The 18,238-nt window shown below is 42.5% G+C and overlaps 1 protein-coding gene across 1 annotated transcript in view; it reads right to left on the minus strand.

Moving 5' to 3' along the window:
- LOC126183632 (trimethyllysine dioxygenase, mitochondrial) overlaps positions 1-18,238 on the minus strand; it is a 531,746-nt gene that overhangs the window by 268,175 nt on the left and 245,333 nt on the right. Inside the window, exon 6 of the mRNA XM_049925754.1 lies at positions 14,644-14,819. Within this exon, the coding sequence (XP_049781711.1) occupies positions 14,644-14,819 (176 nt within the window). The remainder of the gene's footprint in view (positions 1-14,643; positions 14,820-18,238) is intronic.

Below are 18,238 nucleotides of genomic sequence, written 5' to 3' on the forward strand. Positions count from 1 at the left end.
GCTGCAGTCAGCAACGCCAATATAAGACAACAAGTGTCTGGCGTAGTTGATCGATCGGTTACTTCTGCTACAATGGCAGGTTATCAAGATTTAAGTGAGTTTGAACTTGATGTTATAATTGGCACACGAGCGACAGGACACAGCATCGCCGAGGTAGGGATGAAGTGAGGATTTTCCCTTACGACCATTTCACTAGTGTACCATCAATATTACGAATCCGGTAAAACAAAATCTCTGACATTGCTGTGGCTGAAAAAAAATCCTACAAGAATGGGACCAATGATGACTGAAGAGAATCATTCAATGTTACAGAAGTGCAACCCCTCCACAAATTGCTGCAGATTTCAATGCTGGGCCATCAGCAACTGTCAGTGTGCGAACCATTCAACGAAACATAATCAATATGGGCTTTCATAGCTGAAGGCCCACTCTTGTACCCTTGATCACTGCATGACACAAAGCTTTAAGCCTCACCTGGGCCCGTCAACACCGACATTAGGCTGTTGATGACTGGAAACATGTTTCCTGAGGCCCTATTCTGTATCTTTCCGCCGTTCGGTATGCGACCGCACGGAACGGTCTTGTTTTCGAAGGAGCACCCCAACATTATTCTGTAAGCATTTCGGAAACGATACCGAACAGTCCTAGAGAACCGAAACGCTGTTGTCAGTTCTCCTCGCGCCAACCAATCAAAAGCAATCTGCCTCATTTCGGCGCATGCACACTGCAGCGCCACAGCGGCAGAACCCAAAGCGGCTAGCAGCCAACACAGGCATGCTATTCTTCACAGTACCGAAAAGCGTGGTTTGAGTACATAGTAATGTTCAAATTTCGCTGACCACGTGCTTCCATGAATGCATCATAACGATAGAATATTGACTATGTTCTGGAAACTGTCATAAAATTCACATTATGTCATTTTATTCTCGTTCACATCGACGTCTTGTTTCGGATTTTACGTTTCAGAATATGAGTTAGGAACGGAGTGTAGTAGCACATTGTACAATTACGCGTATAGACACACGCGAAAAATTCGTCTTTTTTCTGTTTTTCGTCGTTACTTAGTTGCTTCAAAATTCATGGTGGTATGTTCCGTCTATGCAACTAATTGAAAGCAGTTTGTTTATTGCCGTACACGTTTCGCTTTTTTTATTCGTGTAGATGCTTCACAAATAAAAGAAGTGAAACACGAACAGCAATAAACAAACTGGTTTCAATTAGTTGCATTCCATCCATGGACAGAACACATCTCCACGAACTTGAAAAATTGTTTAAGAGAGTGTCAAAGAATAAGAACATACATAGAATGTGGTTGTACTTGCTCCTAGAGATCCAAATGATGAAGCAGCCTACATCCTTAAATGATAAATTAACGATTTGGTCATAAAAACAAAATTTAGAAAAAGAAATACGCATGTTCGAGAGTGTGTGGCGTGTGCAGCAATAGAAGTTCCTTGTAGTTTGTAACATGCATCTGATGAATCAAAATGTTTCATATGTGATGGTATAGTTTAAAAATATTAGGACGGGAATCTTTCATCTCTGTCTACTGTTGTAAAGGATTCGATCGCAGATAAATAATTGTGACAAGGTAAAATATAATGATGGCTGCTGCTAGTTTCATTTGCAAATAATTTAAGTTGTGCTCTTAGGTTCCTGTCTGACCACACACTCGGATATCACTACGTATTCAGAGAAAATGGTGAATTATTAGTGACAAGAAAAAATATAAATGTCGCTGTAAGTTGTTTCACACAGCAATTTCATCTTTCATTTCTTACACATATGGAAGCCACGAAATCGAAGATACTCATTACTGAGAAAGCGGGCTCTTACGCGTAAATAACAACGGACATATTAGAAAAATGTCTAACTTTGACGATTAACGAAGTCTCAGAATGTGTTACAAAAACGAAGAGGAAAAAAGTATTTTAGTATGCAGCAGTAGGCGATCCTACGGCCTTTGACACTGTGGTTCGTCGCCTTACCCACTGCACTACCACAACTCGCTTGCCTGCAGCGCTTTATTCCACATAATTCAAATCGAGAGAGACGCAGGCTGACTTCTCAATTGGTTCACCTTTTACTTTAACAACAGACAGCAAGACGTCATTACCCACAGTGATGAGAATGGGTATGATGTGGGGTCTGAGTGGACAAGGTCAAATGGGACGGGGGGTGGGGGGAGGGGAGGCCCCAGGGATGCTGGGGCCGCTCCTGTTCCTTATTTATATAAATGATATGCCCTCTAGTATTACAGGTGATTCTAAAATATTTCTGTTTGCTGATAACAATAACTTGGAGTAAAGGATGTTGTGCGTAACATTAGCACTGTTTCAAATAGTGCAGTTCATTGCTTGTAGAAAATAGACTAATGCTAAATCACAGTAAGACTCTTACAGTTTCTAATACACAATTCAACAAAACCCGAAGTTTTAATTTCACAGAATGAGCATATGATTAGTGAAACTGAATAGTTCAAATTTTCTTTTATTGTTGTTGTTGTTGTTGTTGTTGTTGATGATGATGATGATGATGATGATGATGATGATGATGGTGGTGGTGGTGGCGAAATGCTGCGCAGGCAGCGGAACTGTATAGAGAGCGACATCCTGACAAGAATCCACATTCCCGACTGATGTTCTCTCGTCTTGTTGCGACGCTTCAGGGAACGAGAAGTTTCAACCCACGACAACGCAATCGTCGTAGCACTCGCACAGACAAAGCTGCCGAAGTTACTGTTCTCGCTTCCGTTGCTATGAATCCACACGTGAGCACGTGACAGCTTGAACACGATACTGGCATTCCTAAAACCAGTGTACATCGTATTCTTACACGTCACCGGTTCCTTACCATGTACACCTACATCAAGAATTGTATGGGGATGATTTCCAGTATCGTGTACAGTGGACACAGCAACAAATCCTCGCCAACCCGAACAACTTCTCCAATGTTCTATTTACCGATGGATGCTCCTTCGCAAACAAAGGACAGGTAAATACAAGGAATATGCATTATTGGTCCAGCGACAACCCACGATGGCTTAAACAGGTGGAATATCAGCGTCAATGGAGAGTTAACGTCTAGTGTGGGATGCTTGGTACTACAATTATTGGCCCTTATTTCATCAATGGTAGTCTGAACGACTCAGCGTATGCCAAATTCCTCAGACGAATTCTTCCTCCTCTCCTGGATGAAGTGCCGCTAAGAACCAGAATGCTAAAGTTGTATCAAGACGATGGATGTCCAGCACATAATGCCTTGCGTGCACGTCGTGTTCTGAACCAAAGGTATCCTGCCAGATGGATTGGTCAAGGAGGAACAGTTGGTTGGCCTGCTAGGTCTCCTGATTTAAATCCTATGAACTTTTTTCTTTCGGGATGCATTAAACACATTGTCTATAGCGATATTCTAACAACTCCAGAGGGCATGCAAGAACGATAGTGCTTGCTTGTAACTCTCTTGAGCAGGCAACACTGAAAGCAGTAAATAATTCTTTCATTCAACGAGTGCACCAATGTATCGGTGTCCAGGGTCACCCCTTCGAGCACCTCTGAATGTTCTACTCCTGGGCAAAGGTACAGGAGAGTCAAAGTCAATTTTGTGTTATATTTTTACTTGGTTTTCATTTGTTTTCCGACAACTCCAGCAAATGGACGAGTTTGTGATCCCGGACTCAAAGTCAACGTTGTGTTATGTAATTAATAACGTTGTGTTTCAGTCAAAAGTACACTATGATACATTTTTGAGTAGGTCTTTAGGTGAGGAAATGGATTACCGAATAAAATATACAGGGTGCCATTTAAAAAAGTCATACCGCTGTTCATATCCTTGTAAAAAACAAAGCTACAACGAAGGCAATCATGCTGATTGATGTGCCTTGACGGCTAAAGAACATTTGCTTGAAACATTTTGTAATTTGCATCTGAACAAACAGTTATTTAGCGTGGTCAAGATAAATGGGATGCCCTATACAGGGTGTTACAAAAAGGTACGGCCAGACTTTTAGGAAACATTCCTCACGCAGAAATAAAGAAAAGATGTTATGTGGACGTGTGTCCAGAAACACTTGATTTCCATGTTAAAGCTCATTTTAGTTTCTTCAGTATGTTCTTCCACCTACGCTCAATGGAGCACGTTATCATGATTTCATACGGGATACTCTACCTGTGCTGCTAGAACATGTGCCTTTACAAGTACGACACAACATGTGGTTCATGCACGACGGAGCTCCTGCACATTTCAGTCGAAGTGTTCGTACGCTTCTCAACAACAAATTCGGTGACCAATGGATTGGTAGAGGCGGACCAATTCCATGGCCTCCACGCTGTCCTGACCTCAACCCTCGTGACTTTCATTTATGGGGGCATTTGAAAGCTCTTGTCTACGCAACGCCGGTACCAAATGTAGAGACTCTTCGTGCTCGTATTGTGGACAGCTGTGATACAATACGCCATTCTCCAGGGGTGCATCAGCACATCAGGGATTCCATGCGAGGGAGGGTGGATCCATGTATCCTCGCTAACGGAGGACATTTTGAATATTTCCTGTAACAAAGCGTTTGAAGTCACGCTGATACATTCTGTTGCTGTGTGTTTATATTAATGTGATTTGAAGAGAAGTAATAAAATGAGCTCTAACAGGGAAAGTAAGCGTTTCCGGACACATGTCCACCTAACATATTTTCTTTCTTTGTGTGTGAAGAATGTTTCCTGAAAGTTTGGCCGTACCTTTTTGTAACACCCTGTATATACATTCTCTACTGTCATTTCTAGTTAACAATATCAGCTTATTCCCTAGAATTAGCAGCTTTCACTCAGTTAATAACAGGCAGAAATCTAATCTGCATTTGCATCGCATCTGACTGACTGGTGCCGCAAGGTGGGCAGTATACTGCTGCATCCATTTTCAATAAGCTACCAGAAGAATTCAAAAATCCCAGCATTAATTCACGTGCTTTCAAGTCGAAACTGACGAGTTTCCTCATGCGTCACTCCTTCTTTTCTGTCGAGGGGTTCCTTGAAAAATTAAGCCGGGTCCTGTGTTATTTTGTTGATGCGTTTACATAAACTTATAGCTTGTATTTTTTGAGTCCATAAACATTTCATTCTATCCGTTATTATTTTTACGTTGTAATTTCATGTACTGACACGTTCCATGACGATGGAGATTCGCTCCTCAATTTGGTCCTATGGATCTAGACGTTTAAAATAAAAAAATAAAAATAATTTTCTTATAATCGAAAATTTTATATCATGTTTCTGTGTTACTTATGTACATGATTTGTAAGAAATTCGCTATAATAAAGAGGTCAGCTGTAGTAGTATCACTTGTGTGTAAAACTTAATTTTGTGATTTTTTTCACAAAAATAAGTAGGAGGTGGCATGGCGAAACAAGCGCTGTATCATTGTGAGCATACAGAGGCGAGCAAGTGTGTCGGGTCTTAACACAGTTCACTACTACTAGTGCCACTTCATCATACGTAACATAAAAAGTATTGTGCCGTAATCTAAGAATGAAATTAAAAATTAATATAACTTTTCCAAACTGTGTCACAGTGCGCTTCAGCACATTAATATTAACATTGTTCAATCTCAGAATGATCAGATGAATACGTTTTGCTAAATATATTATTTTAAGAAAAAACTAAGCGGCGCTAAGTAATGAAGCTAGAAAGCCAAAAAAATGTTCAGAATGGCGAATGTGCGTCACAATAAAAAGTTACAAGTCTCAACTTAATCGGAGTAATATTTTGGACAAAATCGGCGTTTTTACGAAAACTTGAAGGCGCTAAATATTAGACTCAGAAAGATGAAAATGCGTATGTAGCCTAGTTTGACATAAAAACAAACTATGTGACTCCATTAAGATACCTCAATAGTTTTCAAGTAATTTACTAAAAGCTGAATTTGGAACACAAACGTCATTATTTATAATAGATTAAGTATCGTTTGTATTAATTATAGAGCGTTCTGATTACAGCACTTGATTACATTCAATAATATAGACGTACGAAGTCTAAAGACATAATGTAAATAACAGTCAATACAAGGACTCTTAAAGAGGTAGAATGAGATTTTCACTCTGCAGCGGAGTGTGCGCTGATATGAAACTTCCTGGGAGATTAAAACTGTGTGCCCGACCGAGACTCGAACTCGGGACCTTTGCCTTTCGCGGGCAAGTGCTCTACCATCTTTTTTTTTTTTCATGGTTGATCGTTGTGTTCGGTCGTTGCGGACGTCACATGACATTCGTTCATGTTCGTTGTTGATCCTTTCACTCAGTTTTTTTATTTCAGAGGCCAACCAGCTCCCTGACCGAACACACTGAGCTACCGTGCCGGCTGACCATCTGAGCTACCGAAGCACGACTCACGCTCGGTACTCACAGCTTTACTTCTGCCAGTATCTCGTCTCCTACCTTCCAAACTTTAGAGAAGCTCTCCTGCGCAGGAGCGCAGTGGACGAAACGCGAATGAGGGTAGCAATTTGAAGAGCAGGGGGGAAAAAAGTGCCAAGGCTCGTGCCGTGGGACAAAAATCTCTGCGACAGTGGGATGGGTAGTAAGAGCAGTAGTGGCTTACTAGCTGCGCAGGAGAGCTTCTGTAAAGTTTGGAAGGTAGGAGACGAGATACTGGCAGAAGTAAAGCTGTGAGTACCGGGGGTGAGTCGTGCTTCGGTAGCTCAGATGGTAGAGCACTTGCCCGCGAAAGGCAAAGGTCCTGAGTTCGAGTCTCGGTCGGGCACACAGTTTTAATCTGCCAGGAAGTTTCTTAAAGAGGTAGTTCAGATACCACGTTCTACTATCTGTTCCGTTCTACAAATTCTAGCTGGCAAAGTTTACATGCAGTCAAGCTAAAACTTTTTTCAGTAACGAAAGCTAACTTAGCTTTATTCATATAAGAATTATGAGGATTGTAAATTGTTACTCGACAAAGTTATTAAATAATACGTGTCCGAGAATGCGACCATATAGACGCTGACAAACTGCCTATTGTTTTCTGTCTCGGGTTCTTCGGCCGATGTTAATCTAATATTTTTACTGACGTTTCGCCAGCACGAGTGGCTGGCATTGCCAAAGCTTCACCCTCCATTGCCGGTGGTGAACTGGAGCCGAGCTTTTTTAAGTAGAGATGGGGCCCCTCCACGCCCGCACCACCGTGGTGACCAAAAGTTCTACTGTCACCTCGGTCAACATGTTAGTTATCTAATAAGTGGATCACAGGATGCTGTGATGTTATCCGTGCGTCTGGGTAAGACTACGCATTAACACGGTCCATCAGGCGATAGATAGTGGACGAAACGCGAATGAGGGTAGCAATTTGAAGAGCAGAGGGGAAAAAGTGCCAAGGCTCGTGCCGTGGGACAAAAATCTCTGCGACAGAGGGATGGGTAGTAAGAGCAGTAGTGGCTTACTAGCTGCGACAATTCATGCAAGGTTGGATTTGTTAGTATGGGTATCACGCATCATTACCGTGGCAAGCGATGGCTATTTATCCCAGTTGCTGCAGCCACTACATTCCTGGAACAATCAAGATCGTTATATAGTAGTGGGAGATCAGCCACAGATCATCTCACAGTGTGGGGGGGGGGGGGGGGGGGAGCTTGTCTGCATGCAGTGTACGGTACGGCTTTCCTGCGTGGTGCCAGTTATTCGGCAGTGTGTTCCAGCTGGATATCCAGTAATGGCGTCTGATTAACAGGGGCTCACCTGTACCGTTATGTTTGCGTGTGCTTGGCCATAGATGTTAGGTCCTTACAAGTATGTCTTTTAGTCTTTTATGTTTCCATCTATGGTTGTGGCCGTAGTTACCCAGATTCAAAATAAACGGGTACTGCGAATGTCTGGAGTTTCTGTATAGTCTTGTGGTGAGTTTGTGGATTACCTCCGTGAGAGTCTCATGACGGTATTCCCGGTGAAGGTCCGCGATGCGTGTGTATCGTGGAGCATTGCTTATGATTTTGAGTACTTTGTTTTGTATGAGCTGCAGACGGCGCAGGTGTGTGGGCGCAGCGTATCCCCAGACAGGAGCTGCGTACGTCATCAGGGGTCGAATAAGTGTCATGTACATGGACCTCGACACCCTTCTGTTCAGTGTGCTACGCATGTTGAGCATAGGGTAGAACTGTTTGAGCCTCGCGCTTGCTCGGTTGGTCGTGTGTTTTATGTGGTCCCCCCAGAGTAATTTCCGGTCCAGCCAGACACAGAGGTATTTGACTTTCTCACGGAAACGTATTGGGTGTGCATGTAGAGTTATTGGTCTGCGGTATCGGTGTTTGCGCAGTTGCTTCGGTCTTCTAGTGAACAGAACGGCTTCGCACTTGTCGACGTTTACTCTAACACGCCATTTCTCCAACCAAGGCTCAGCCACTCTGAGTGCAGTCTGTAAGCGTGACGTAATGTTTGATGGTTTCCAATATTGCGCGAGGATGGCTGTGTCATCCGCGATGATTGCCATCGTTGTGTTGTGTGTGGTTGGGATCTCGTTTATGTAGAAGTTAAACAGTAGGGGCCCTAGGATGCTTCCCTGGGGTACTCCCGCGTGTATAACGTGTCGTGTTGATTGTTTTCCCTGCACGTCAGTGTTGAAACTCCTGTCTGTGAGGAATGAATGTATTAGACGCACCACCCCGTCGGGGAATCCTGCGTCGCTGAGTTTGCGAATGAGGCCGTTGTGCCACAGACGGTCGAAAGCCTTTTCGATGTCCAGGAACACCGCCCCTGTTGCTTTGTTTGTGTTGAAGCCATGTGTTATATGTTCAGCGACCCGTAAGAATTATTGTGTTGTTGAGTGGTGATTCCTGAAGCCGAATTGCTCCGGTCTCAGGATGTCATTTGTTATGCAGTGCCTAGTGATGCCTTTGAGAATCACCTTCTCAACAATCTTGCTGAGCGAGCTCAGAAGGCTGATGGGTCGGTAATTTTGTGGGTGGCTGTGGTCTTTCCCCGACTTCCTGAACATCGGGACCTTGGCCGTCTTCCAAAAGGTGGGGAAGTGTTGGTGTTTTAGTATGGCATTCGTTGTGTGTGTTAGGTATTCAGTGGCTTTATCCGTGAACTCCTGGAGGATACGGGTTTGAATGCCATCATGACCAGGGGCTTTCCTAGCAGCGGAATGCATTATAGCCCAGAAGACTTCGGCTGTGCTAGCATGTCGAATGTCGTCGCGCGATGGTTGGGCTAAAATGCGTGTAACCTCCTGGTCAGTAGCAAGTGTGAACACTGGATCTGATGGTACCAAGTTCGGTGTGAATGACGCTGCGAGTGTGCGGGCCATTAGTTCTGCTTTCTCTTCCTCAGAGTATGCAGGTCCATCAGGCCCTTGAAGCATTGGGGTGTACATTTTCTCCCTGGTGAAGTGTCGGGCTAGTTGCCACACGCCAGGTCGCGCGGTGTCCAGCCCTTCCAGTTTTTGGTTCCACTGTTGTGTTCAATGTTTTTTGTATTTTGTCGTGTATGATGTCCTGTAGCATGTTAATGTGCCGTTTGAAGTACTGACGCCTGATACCCTGCAATTGTCTCCTGAGGCGATTCCTCACTGAGATTAGGCCCAGGATTTCCTAGGGCAGGGTCGCACTGTGTTGTTGTGAGGTACGATCAGGTATGGTGCCCGCCATTGCGTCCTGGACGGCGTTAATGAGAGTTTCTACTGCCTCGTCAATTTGTGCTGTTTCGTTAATTTCGTGTATGGGTGGGATGTGGCTATCGAGCGTTTCCTTGAACAATGTCCAATTCGCACGCCCGTAGTCCAACATCCTGCGTTGTTCCATGTGCTGCAGTGTTTCCTCAATGTATAGTATTACAGTTTGGTGGTTTGAGGGTAGATCGTTTTCAACGGCAACGTTGAGTGTCGATGTAATGCCCTTGATGAGGGCCATGTCTAACACGTCTGGCCTGTGTCCCCTCTAATAGGGAATGTGCGTCGGTTCAACCGGCGCTAGTATAATGTAGTTTCTGCCTAGTGAATGTTCATACAGTTTTTTGCCGTTGGGATTTCGTATGCGTGAATTCCATTCTGGGTGTTTTGTGTTCAGATCTCCAACGACTATTACTCGCGGTGAGATGTTGATTAGTGTGCTGATATCGCGTGTTGAGATGCCTGCAGGACTGTTGTATACCGATATCAATGTGGTATAGGCTCCGTTGAACTTAACTCTGATGGCCGTAGCCTCCATTTTTTCCAGTTCAGGGAGCTCTATGTTTGTGTGCTCAATGTCTCTGTGTACAACGATTGCAGTTCCACCCTGCGGTACGATAGACGCAGTAGCCAGGAAAGTTTAATGGTTTGTGCGGTTTAAGCTTCGTCTCGCTCAGTAGCGCGACAAGGATTCCCTTGCGCTCCATGAACGCGGAAAATTCTGCCCTGGATCGAGTCTGCATTCCAGAACAGGACCTGTGATAGTGTGAGTGGGTTTGCATTACGGGCCGGGTGTGGTATGTTATTCATGTAAGAGTGTGAAAGAGTGTTGTGGTGGCAGTGTGTATGACATCCCAGTATTGCCCGGGTTCGGCGCTCATGAGCTGGGTGACGAGTGTAGTGACGGCCGTTAGCACCTTGGTAAGGATTTGAACGGTCGTATGGCGTGGAGCCGAGCTCGCGGCCGCAGACTATATGTAACGGCGCGCCAACGTGCGAGGGCTTCGCCGCGGTCATTTCCGGTGCGGTTCTCCTCTTGCTACCTGCGACGGTCGTTCGCTGCAGTACGGGAAGCCAGAATCCGTTTACCGTACGTCTGCGGCCGCGTTCTCGGCTCCAGTTCACCACCGGCAATGGAGGGTGAAGCTTTGATAATGCCAGCCACTTGTGCTGGCGAAACGTCAGTAAAAACATCAGATGAACGTCGGTCGAAGAACCTGAGACAGAGGCCAATAGACAGTCTGTCAACAAGTGGCCACGAAAGCCTTAACAATTTCGCATTTAGATGCTGCTACTTGTGCCTAGGGCTGTTCATAGCATATGTTCAGTTCGGCTGTCCGCTGCGCCAGATACGTAGTCAGAGAGACACTTCGCACCCAGCTATCAATCTGTCCACGTCAGTCAAACGGCGGCATACGCTGTGCCTCGAATGACGTCACAGCCAGGCAGCTACCAAAAGTGTTTCGATAAAAGTAGGAAGTGATCCCGCGAGGGCAGCACACCTCTCTGGATCGCTTAGAATTCACGGCAGTAACTCTTCGTGTGGGGCCCGGGATATTGATAAAACTGCGTAGCAAGTGGTGAGATTATTTTTCACTTTTGTGGCGAGCAATTAACTTTGATGCTTAGAAGTCAGGGCAATAGACCATTTTACTTGGAACTTACCACAGAGGTCGCCCCTGAACTGATAATGGTGTTGTTTCTGATAAGAACATTATTATTATTATTATTATTATTATTATTATTATTATTATTATTATTTCTATTTTTCTCAGACCTTAGGTCTGGTTAAAAATTGAAAGTGACGCGGACCTTCATCAAGCGTGACTTCCTTTTAACTCTACGGTATATGTTACATTGTATTTAGGAACTTTCGGGTTATTGAACACGTATCAATAATTACGGATTTCTGTAGTTGTATATATACGTTTGGATGTAGCTGTATTGCGTTGATGTACTGGTGGATATTGTGTGGTATGACTCCTAAAGTTGATAGTATAATTGGTATGTCAACTTTATCCTGATGCCACATGTCCTTGACTTCCTCAGCCAGTTGTATTTTTCAATTTTTTCTCCTGTTTTCTTCTGTATATTAGTTGTATTGGGTATGGATATTTCGATTAGTTGTGTTAATTTCTTCTTTTTATTGGTGAGTATGATGTCAGGTTTGTTATGTGGTAGTGTTTTATCTGTTATAATGGTTCTGTTCCAGTATAATTTGTATTCATCATTCTCCAGTACATTTTGCGGTGCATACTTGTATGTGGGAACGTGTTGTTTTATTAGTTTATATTGTATGGCAAGCTGTTGATGTATTATTTTTGCTACATTGTCATGTCTTCTGGGGTATTCTGTATTTGATACTATTGTACATCCGCTTGTGATGTGATCTACTGTTTCTACTTCTTGTTTGCAAAGTCTGCATTTATCTGTTGCGGTATTGGGATCTTTAATAATGTGCTTGCTGTAATATCTGGTGTTTATTGTTTGATCCTGCATTGCAATCATGAATCCTTCCGTCTCACTGTATATATTGCCTTTTCTTAGCCATGTGTTGGATGCATCTTGATTGATGTGTGGCTGTGTTAGATGATACTGGTGGCTGTGTTTGATGATACGAGTGCTTGCCATGTAGTGTTTTCTTTTTCCAATTTACTTTCTTCATATCTGTTGATGTTATGTAATCTAAAGGGTTGTAGAAGTGGTTATGAAATTGCAATGGTGTAGCCGATGTATTTATATGAGTGATTGCTTTGTGTATTTGACTAGTTTCTGCTCGTTCTAGAAAGAATTTTCTTAAATTGTCTACCTGTCCATAATGTAGGTTTTTTATGTCGATAAATCCCCTTCCTCCTTCCTTTCTGCTTAATGTGAATCTTTCTGTTGCTGAATGTATGTGATGTATTCTATATTTGTGGCATTGTGATCATGTAAGTGTATTGAGTGCCTCTAGGTCTGTGTTACTCCATTTCACTAATCCAAATGAGTAGGTAAATAATGGTATAGCATAAGTATTTATAGCTTTTGTCTTGTTTCTTGCTGTCAATTCTGTTTTCAGTATTTTTGTTAGTCTTTGTCTATATTTTTCTTTTAGCTCTTCTTTAATATTTGTATTGTCTATTCCTATTGTTTGTCTGTATCCTAGATATTTATAGGCATCTGTTTTTTACATCACTTCTATGCAGTCGCTGTGGTTATCCAATATGTAATCATCTTGTTTAGTGTGTTTTCCCTTGACTATGCTATTTTTCTTACATTTGTCTGTTCCAAAAGCCATATTTATATCGTTGCTGAATACTTCTGTTATCTTTAGTAATTGGTTGAGTTGTTGATGCCAGTAGTTTTAGATCATCCATGTATAGCAAATGTGTGATTTTGTGTGGGTATGTTCCAGTAATATTGTATCCACAATTTGTGTTATTTAGCATGTTGGATAGTGGGTTCAGAGCAAGGCAGAACCAGAAAGGACTTAATGAGTCTCCTTGGTATATTCCACGCTTAATCTGTATTGGCCGTGATGTGATATTATTTGAATTTGTTTGGATATTAAGTGTGGTTTTCCAATTTTTCATTACTATGTTTAAGAACTGTATCAATTTAGGATCTACTTTGTATATTTCCAATATTTTTAGTAACCATGAGTGGGATACACTATCAAAAGCTTTTTGGTAATCAATGTATGCGTAGTGTAGCGACCTTTGTTTGGTTTTAGCTTGATATGTCACCTCTGCATCTATTATCAGTTGCTCTTTACATCCTCGTGCTGCTTTGCAACAGCCTTTTTGTTCTTCATTTATAATCTTATTCTGTGTTGTGTCATTAATTTCTGTGTAATGACTGAAGTTAATATTTTGTATACTGTTGGTAGAAATGTTATGGGGCGATATTTTGCTGGGTTGCTGTGTCTGCTTGATCTTTAGGTTTCAGATAAGTTACTCCATGTGTGAGTGTATCAGGGAATGTGTATGGGTCTGCAATGTAATTGTTAAATAATTTAGTTTGATGTGAATGTGTTGAGGTGAACTTCTTTAGCCAGAAATTTGCTATTTTATCTTTTCCAGGGGCTTTCCAATTGTGAGTAGAAGTAATTGTTTGGGTGACTTCATGTTGCAAAATTATCACTTCAGGCATTTGTGGTATCATCGTGTATGTATCTGTTTCTGCTTGTATACACCGTGCATGCCTGTTATGTTGTACCGGGTTTGACCATATGCTGCTCCAGAAGTGTTCCATGTATGTTATGTTTGGTGGATTGTTTATATTATTATTATTATTATTATTATTATTATTATTATCAGGAATATTATTAAGTTTGTGAATCTTAACTTTTAATGAACATATCACTCAGCTAGAACTCAATACTTTTTAATTTATAACCATACTTCCTGATCCCGCTGGATAAACAGCAAGTAGGAACATTTTCTTTCTGAGAGCACAAAAATAATGTCGACTTGCAGACTGGAAATTATGGTCAGTATGATCGCCATCGCTTTCTGGCTGACCACAAAAATAGTTTTCAGGCTCTTGTAAGTACGGCGACGATTTATCCACCCGTCGCCCCACACAATCACATTATTTCCTTACTTGTGTATTGGCTCTGAGCACTATGGGACTTAACATCTGAGGTCACCAGTCACCTAGAACTTAGAACTAATTAAACCTAAATAACCTAAGGACATCACACACATCCATGCCTGAGGCAGGATTCGAACCTGCGACCGTAGCGGTCGCTCGGCTCGACTGTAGCGCCTAGAACCGCACGGCCACTCCGGCCGGCACTTGTGTATTAATGGGTAACATGTATAAATATTAATCACGCACGTGGAACTTTTTAATGACAATTTTGATGTCCAAAGATTATTATTAATGTTACTACCAAGTATTGTGCTACTTTAGTCTACATGAAAACGTTTCATATGCCAAACAAACTAACGGAAATGACCATCAAATTCTTAAGGTGTGAATGCTTGTTACACAACCGACTCAGTAAGGTTATGCTACTTACCCAGCTGGTTCTGTAAAGTAGGTATTATCGGTATGAGCACACAGTGACTGCTTTGTGTAGGCTGTATCACTGTGGACCATCCGGTCATCAAGCACCCACATATCTCCAAACATAGTTCGCTGAACATGCGAAATTCGCGTCACGATTTTCTCTGTTGCCTCCACCGTTGCCGGTACCTGTCAAACGTTTGCTAGTTAATATTGATTATACAAAAAAGAATTTCCCAAAATTTAAAAAACCATGAATTTTTTACACATATTTCATGGCATTGTGCTTAGTTTGTGATTAATTGAGAGCAACGATATTACTCAAATTTTGGTACACTCAACTCTATTGGTACATTCTCACTCCTCCAGTAAAATTTTAAACAACTACACTACTACTTTAGCAATTGCATCTTGAATCTTTACTTTAATCTCAGGAATTTATTGTGGTTTATTGGTACGTACATCATCTGGTAATAACTTGCTAAGAAGTCGAAACTATTAATAATATTTCTGTGACTCGAATTTCATATATAAAGGATGATGTAACTTACCAAACGAAAGCGTTGGTACGTTGACAGAGACAACAACAAACACAAACACACACACAAAATTCAAGCTTTCGCAACCCACGGTTGCTTCATCAGGAAAGAGGCAAAGACGAAAGGATGTGGGTTTTAAGGGAAAGGGTAAGGAGTCATTCCAATCCCGGGAGCGGAAAGACTTACCGTAGGGGGAAAAAGGGACAGGTATATATATATATATATATATATATATATATATATATATATATATATATATACACACACACACACACACACACACATCTGCACATACACAGACACAAGCAGATATATATAAATTCGATTACAAAACTGTCAGTGCGTCAATTAAGACAGTATGCGTAGCCTGCGTCAAGTTCAGGAATCCTTTAAGAAAGAAGTCATTCAGTATCAAATTATCATATATGATCTATGTGACGAATTCACAACTTCAGTAGCTATGAAACCACTCTTTCCAGACTGGCAACTGGCCCAATCCTATCGAAACTCTGCTGGAGGCGGCTAGATTAAAGACTTTCCTTTCCTGTGTAGACCCACTAAATACATATCTTTTTTGACTTTGAGAAGGGCTACGACACCACTTATCTGCAGAAATTCACAACAACATAATGTGAAATTAGTAGCTATGAAATCTCTCTTTAGAGAATGGTAATTGGTGCAGTCCTATTGAAGTAAGTAACTTCTCATGGTACAGGAAAAGTATAAAATGTATTCACTATCGCAATCATCTGTACTCCGTACCATAGCTCGTCCACCCAAGGAGCAACGTTTTGAAAACTGTCTGAGAGCAAAGAAGCCGTTTGTGATTCGTGTTAAGGGCTACTTCCTAGAGATAGGTGTGAAAAATATCAGTATTTCGCGCCAAGGCTGGAACAAATCGTGCGTCACTGTATCTTACGATACGCACCACCCTACCAGTCTGTCTTAAATCGAGGATGAGTGGTGGGCAGTTCCGGGTTTGCTCGTATCTGGCTGGAATGTAAAAGTGGGAACTGGCCACGCAACTGCCCCCTTACGTCTTATAGCCCAGTCAACGAAGGAAAAAGAGGAAAAATAGCTCGTGCTGTCGCAAATTTCGGTGCAGTGATAGGATGGAGTGTTATGAACAACATACTAAAAATCCTGACCGGTGGCGTGTAAGTGTGGGTGTAGGAAAAGTACAAACGGCATTTTTTGTGTGTTTTTCTTGAATGACTCAAAAACCGTAGTCTCTACCAAAACTGAGTCCCAGTACCAAATTAATGCTATTTTAATGGCATAAAATTATGTTTATTGTTAAATGAAGTGGGTTCACACCAAATATTAGATGTCTGAACTACATCTAGGGGCAGTAGAGCCACAATAAATAATAAACTGTGTCCTAGGGATGTGTCAGGTGGTAAGGGGATGCTGGAGGGTGGATCTTGAGGCAAGGTAGGTAGTTCGAAAGTGGTCAAGCACTTCTCTCCTTTGAACATCAGCTTACTGAAGAGCTAGAGATGGAGTCATTCTCTCTCTACCCTGCTACGTCACAGGAAACAGCTGAACGCCGTTTCACTGTTCTGCTGGTCCTTTCTCACTGCGCCTTGTAAATCAGTGGTGTCGCACTGTGCTGGCATGCCGGGGAGTGCATTCTTCACAAAATGTGTTAACATTACATGGAACACTGATATTAATTATTAATAATATCAAGATATGAACAGAACCTACATAAATCTCCGCACACTGTTCTGGACTAGTAGATAGGAAAATATTGTCAATTATCCTGCACAGCAGCTTAACAAGAAATACGTGTCCCAGAACATCTCTACTAAAAATATATCCAGTGGCACCTTGTAAACTGAATTTGCAGTATAACTTAGGCTTAACACTTCTTTCAGCCCAGACCTTCCCATCGTATGACCAATGCACCCCATGAAGCACATGAGTGCATTAAATGTTTCCAATTTCACGGTAATTATCCCAAACTGGACTTCACGAGCCTTTATGAACAACGGTTGTTGGAAGTAATAGAAGAAATCGTTACATCTTCCTGCTGGCTATCCTTGGCAGCGTATTGTAAACAAACGTACAATGTATTGTAATCACTTGGGGGAGAGTTGATGAACTGCAGGGAAGTTATTTCCTTCCTTTCACCATTAACTGTATTATTGGCAGCCTGCATAAATCCCTCCGGTTAAGGAATTTGCCGGAATTCCTAGCATCGACTGAATGGAGCCACTTAACACACACCACAGTGGCGAAGTTTTCTCGGGGTATCAAGCAAGTCAAGCTGTCGTTCTGTGACAACGTTTCGACAGGTTTCCATCTCGTCATCTTCTTGCAAAGTAGAGAGTTCAAGTATGGATGGTATATTTATAGACGCTGGACCGTAGGCTCCTCTGCCTCGTCTACAAATGGTTCAAATGGCTCTGAGCACTATGGACTTAACTTCTGAGGTCATCAGTCCCCTAGAACTTAGAACTACTTAAACCTAACTAACCTAAGGAGATCACACACATCCATGTCCGAGGCAGGATTCGAACCTGTGACCGTAGCGGTCGCGCGGTTCCGGACTGTAGCGCCTAGAACCGCTCGGCCACTACGGCCGGCGCCTCGTCTACAACGGCTGGGCCAACCACACGCCTCCGGAAGGGGTGTCATGGACGATGGTTGGTGCGGGGGAAGTCGGGGGGGTGGGGGGGTGGGGGTGACGTTGAGCAGTTGAGAGCGGTGGTGATGGGTAACTCCCAGCGCGTTGGAAGGACTTGGTGCTGCCTGTCTATTCCATCCGCTGCCTTCACCACTTTCACATCAGACCGCTCTTGACCTATTCTTGCTAGCGCTGCATCCTATACAGAGCTCAGCTTGAAACCATACCTGTTGACAAAGTCAGTAGTACCTCTTAGATGAGTGAGTCCCAGAACCTATTCGTCAGGCACAACACCTCTGTCTGTTCAACATCAAACATACAGGGTGTTTCAAAAATGACCGGTATATTTGAAACGGCAATAAAAACTAAACGAGCAGCGATAGAAATACACCGTTTGTTGCAATATGCTTGGGACAACAGTACAGCCGGCCGCGGTG

The sequence above is a fragment of the Schistocerca cancellata genome, chromosome 4 (genome assembly GCF_023864275.1).
Source record: "Schistocerca cancellata isolate TAMUIC-IGC-003103 chromosome 4, iqSchCanc2.1, whole genome shotgun sequence".
Lineage (NCBI taxonomy): Eukaryota > Metazoa > Arthropoda > Insecta > Orthoptera > Acrididae > Schistocerca > Schistocerca cancellata.